A 4,041-nucleotide genomic window follows, 5' to 3' on the forward strand; every position below is an offset into this window, starting at 1 on the left:
TTACGAATATATATGTTAGGATTTAATTAGATGTACATACACATAAAGGAAATATATAAGTTAATCTTTAACTTTATTGGTAATTTTAAGTGTTTGAGTGCAACTTTATGCTTTCTACAGGTAATAAACTAACCACTTACCAGAGTTACATTGGTTCCTAATGGAAATTAAAAGGGTTGACAAGTAAATATGAGTGACTAGCGTTTGTGAACTTTTATTTCAGTCATAATTTTGATGTGACTTACAAAATATAATATTCTGTTAGTGTTAGTTAGATTAGCAAGTTAAGTTAGATAGCACAATTAACTAAATAAATATGATTACTTATTGTATATTTCTTACTAGTATGTCTTTAATCTTTTTAATATAATTTAGTTTCAGGATTTTCTCTCATTTTTAAATTACCAAACTTTTAAACTAATTTCTATCATTGTCTTGGTTGTGATTAGGGTGGGACAATAAACTGAAAATCTGTCCAAATATTTCTACCATTTTAACGTTGGAAATATCTTAACTTATAATTAAACGACTAAAATTGATCTTTACCACTTTGATAATTCAGTGTCTTAGTCTTTTTCTTCTTTTATGTCTATCAAAATATTTTATGGTTTTGAAAATTAACCACAGAAGAAATTATCGGATCAAGTCAAATATTAGACCGTTTTTTTAAGACGTTTTGCGGCACTGTCCAAAGTTATGTAAAACAGTCGAACTATTGTGCTGCCTCCAGAATAATATAAATAATCAAGTCCTATACTGTACGATTACTACTTCTTCGGTAGATAATCGGTCTAGAAATACTTGTTGACTTTTTAGAATTGATTATTTTTTTTAGATTAAATATATAAATAATCTATACAAATAAATTATTTTGGATTAATATTAAAAAGAATATTAAATTATCAAACACAAAAGTTTTTAAGTTAAATTTTTAAAATAAAAATATCTAATATATATATTATTATTTTCATTATTAAATGTTATTATATTTATTAAGTTTAATATTATTTTATTATCATATTATAAATTAAAGAAACTAAAGGATTAATATGCCTTTTTCTTTTTTAACATAAGGCCCATTTGAGGCCCACTTTAGTTTTGTTTCAGAAAAAAAAGGCCTTTTGATTCTTATCCGTCCATTAAACCCTAATATCTATCTTTCTTCTTCCTTTCTTCTCAGCGCCGCTTTCTGCTGCTTTCTTCTTTCTTCTCCGCCGCTGCTGCATTTCTTCTCCCTTTCTTCTCTGCCTCATCTCCAAAACAACCAGAGAAACACAGACGGAGAAAAAAAAACAAAAGTAGATAAACCGCTCCGCTCATGGTGCGGCCCGCGACCCGCAACCCGCGATTGCGGCGATCTCGGCCGCGTTTTCAAACGCCGCTCCGCCACCCTCTTCTCGCGCGGGTGGTGGCCGCTCCGGCCGGACCGCCCGGGATCGCGCCTTTCCCGGCCGCGATTGATAACTCTGTTTTCCACACGATTTTATTTTGAAGCAAATTATGGATCTTCATTATCATCTCTAGCCTTAGTCATCACCATGGTTCTCAAGTTTCTTAAAGTCACCTCCATGCAGTCAATATATCACCGTGTTGTTCTTGTTCGCGACCCGTTTTGCATATGTTGTCCACGAACTTTTGTTTCTTCTCTAGCAACTCGTCACCCTGGAGACGAAGTTGGTAACTTTTGGTGTAAAGAACAATCTCAAGATGTTACGAGATATGTAGACATTCTTACTGCAAAAATTGTCAAAGGAGGCAGCGAGGAAGACATTCTCCTGTCTCTAATCGGTGATGAAGTTGTAAATGGTATTCATCCGTCTCAAAACCTTGTTAATAGGTTGCTATGTCGGTATAAGGATGATTGGAAGTCTGCATTGGGGATATTCAAATGGGCTAGTTCACATACACACTTTAAACATTCTCAAGGATCGTATGATATGATGGTAGATATATTGGGTAGAATGAAGGTAATGGGAAAGATGAGAGAGATCTTAGAAGAAATGCGTCAAGAGAGTCTCGTCACCCTCGATACTATAGCCAAAGTAATGAGAAGATTTGTTGGGGCAAAACAGTGGAAAGATGCGGTGAGGATATTTGATGACTTACAGTTTCTCGGCTTAGAGAAGAATACAGAATCCATGAATGTGTTGCTTGATACTCTCTGCAAAGAGAAATTTGTTAAGCAAGCTCGTGATATTTACTTGGAACTGAAGCATCACATTGCTCCTAGTGCTCACACGTTTAACATATTGATTCATGGATGGTGCAAAATCCGACGTGTTGAGGAGGCACTTTGGACAATCCAAGAAATGAAAGGTTACGGTTGTCGCCCTTGTGTTATAAGTTATTCCACCATCATCCAATGTTATTGTGAAGAACAGAATTTTGACCAGGTCTATGAACTTCTTGATGAAATGCAAGCTCAAAATTGCTCTCCCAATGTGGTCACTTACACTACTATCATGTGTGCTCTGGCAAAAGCAGAAAAAATCGATGAAGCTTTGCAAGTAGTTGATAGAATGAGCTCTATCGGATGTAAGCCTGATACTCTTTTTTACAATTCGTTCATTTATACGTTGGGGAGAGCAGGCAGAATAGATGATGCTATGCATGTATTCAAAGTTGCGATGCCGAAGGCCGGTGTGACCCCAAATACATCCACCTATAATTCATTGATTTCTATGTTTTGTTACTATGCACGAGAAGAGAGAGCTTTTGGCATTCTGAAGGAGATGGAAGAGTCCGGCCTATTTAAGCCTGATATTCAGACTTATCATCCATTGATCAAGTCATGCTTTAAAATGAGGCAAATAGATAGTTTATTGAATGATATACTAAATGACATGATAAATAAGTATCATATTGGTCTTGATCTTTCAACCTATACACTGCTAATTCACGGGCTTTGTAGAGCAGATAGATGCAAGTGGGCATTCGATCTGTTTGAGGAGATGGTTGATCAAGATATAGTACCTATGTATAGAACTTGCCGTTTGCTCTTGGATGAAGTCAAACAGAAAAATATGTATCAAGCTGTTGAGAAAATTGAGATTCTTATGAAGAACCTTTAAATGCAAATCTCTTATGAAGAAAACTCAAAAGAATATTCAATAGACTTGGTTATCTCCAACATTCAAATCCTCAAACACCACAGATAACCCTCTCTCTTTGTATTATTCATTTCCTTTCATTTATAAGCCTATCATCTCTCAATCCCTTCTTGTTTGGTTGGAGGGGACAGAGAAGAAAGTGGGAGAAGAGAAAGAAAGAGGTAAGAAGGAAAGAATTGAGAGAGTGAATTTCTTGCAATTTTTATGAGAAAAATAAAAGAAAGACAAGAGAAAACACTCGAGTGGGTAGAAGAACAAGCCGAGAGAAATGATGTTATATTTTGAAGGTTAAACTGCCCTAAAACTGAGAAGCTTGATCAGAAGACTCAAACCTAAAGTTGAATAGGTTTGATATGTTGAATGATGAAGGGGGAGAATGTAATTGTAATCCGTTTGATTATTTGCCATAAAAGTGCAGTTTCAAAGTTGTACGAGACTATTCTTGCAGAGAGATTGTATAACCTATTTATGAGGTGTCAAGTGCCTTCAAAGAAACAGGCTCAGTGAGTGTTGTGTCATTGTCATTCTCTATAGTCACTACAGAGTACAAGCATTACAGTATCAACTTACAGATTTTTATCAAGACTCAGCCATAACATGAAATGGTGCCTATAAGCTTGTTTTGATGCTCTCTTTGTATTACACTGTGAACTGTATTTAAACGATACTTTCCGGTGTTAGAATTTTACTCAATACATGATGGTCAATTCTCCTTGTATCTCGTCTCTCACAAAGTAATAAGTTTTTTTTTCCCTTCTCAAATTGCCCTTAGCATAATTTAACTTTTATTTTTATTTTTATTTTGTTGTTTGTGTATTGGATTGCTCTTCCCACCTTTAGTGGTGAAGAGCCCCCTTAATGAATCTAAAAATTGTCCTTCTTATATTTTGGGATAATACTTCCGGACTTTCATAATACAACTAAAATACGT

General features: G+C 35.1%; 1 protein-coding gene across 1 annotated transcript; it reads left to right on the forward strand.

Moving 5' to 3' along the window:
• The first annotated feature begins 1,197 nt into the window (after positions 1-1,197).
• LOC127107153 (pentatricopeptide repeat-containing protein At3g04130, mitochondrial) lies at positions 1,198-3,828 on the forward strand. The gene has a single exon (XM_051044433.1). The coding sequence runs from the start codon at positions 1,539-1,541 to the stop codon at positions 3,069-3,071; it is 1,533 nt and encodes a 510-aa protein (XP_050900390.1). The 5' UTR covers positions 1,198-1,538; the 3' UTR covers positions 3,072-3,828.
• The last annotated feature ends 213 nt before the right edge of the window (positions 3,829-4,041 follow it).

The sequence above is a fragment of the Lathyrus oleraceus genome, chromosome 7 (genome assembly GCF_024323335.1).
Source record: "Lathyrus oleraceus cultivar Zhongwan6 chromosome 7, CAAS_Psat_ZW6_1.0, whole genome shotgun sequence".
Classification (NCBI taxonomy): Eukaryota; Viridiplantae; Streptophyta; class Magnoliopsida; order Fabales; family Fabaceae; genus Lathyrus; species Lathyrus oleraceus.

Excerpts from the sequence above, each read along its gene's own strand:
- LOC127107153 (XM_051044433.1), top strand. The coding sequence starts at position 1,539 with ATGGTTCTCAAGTTTCTTAAAGTCACCTCCATGCAGTCAATATATCAC.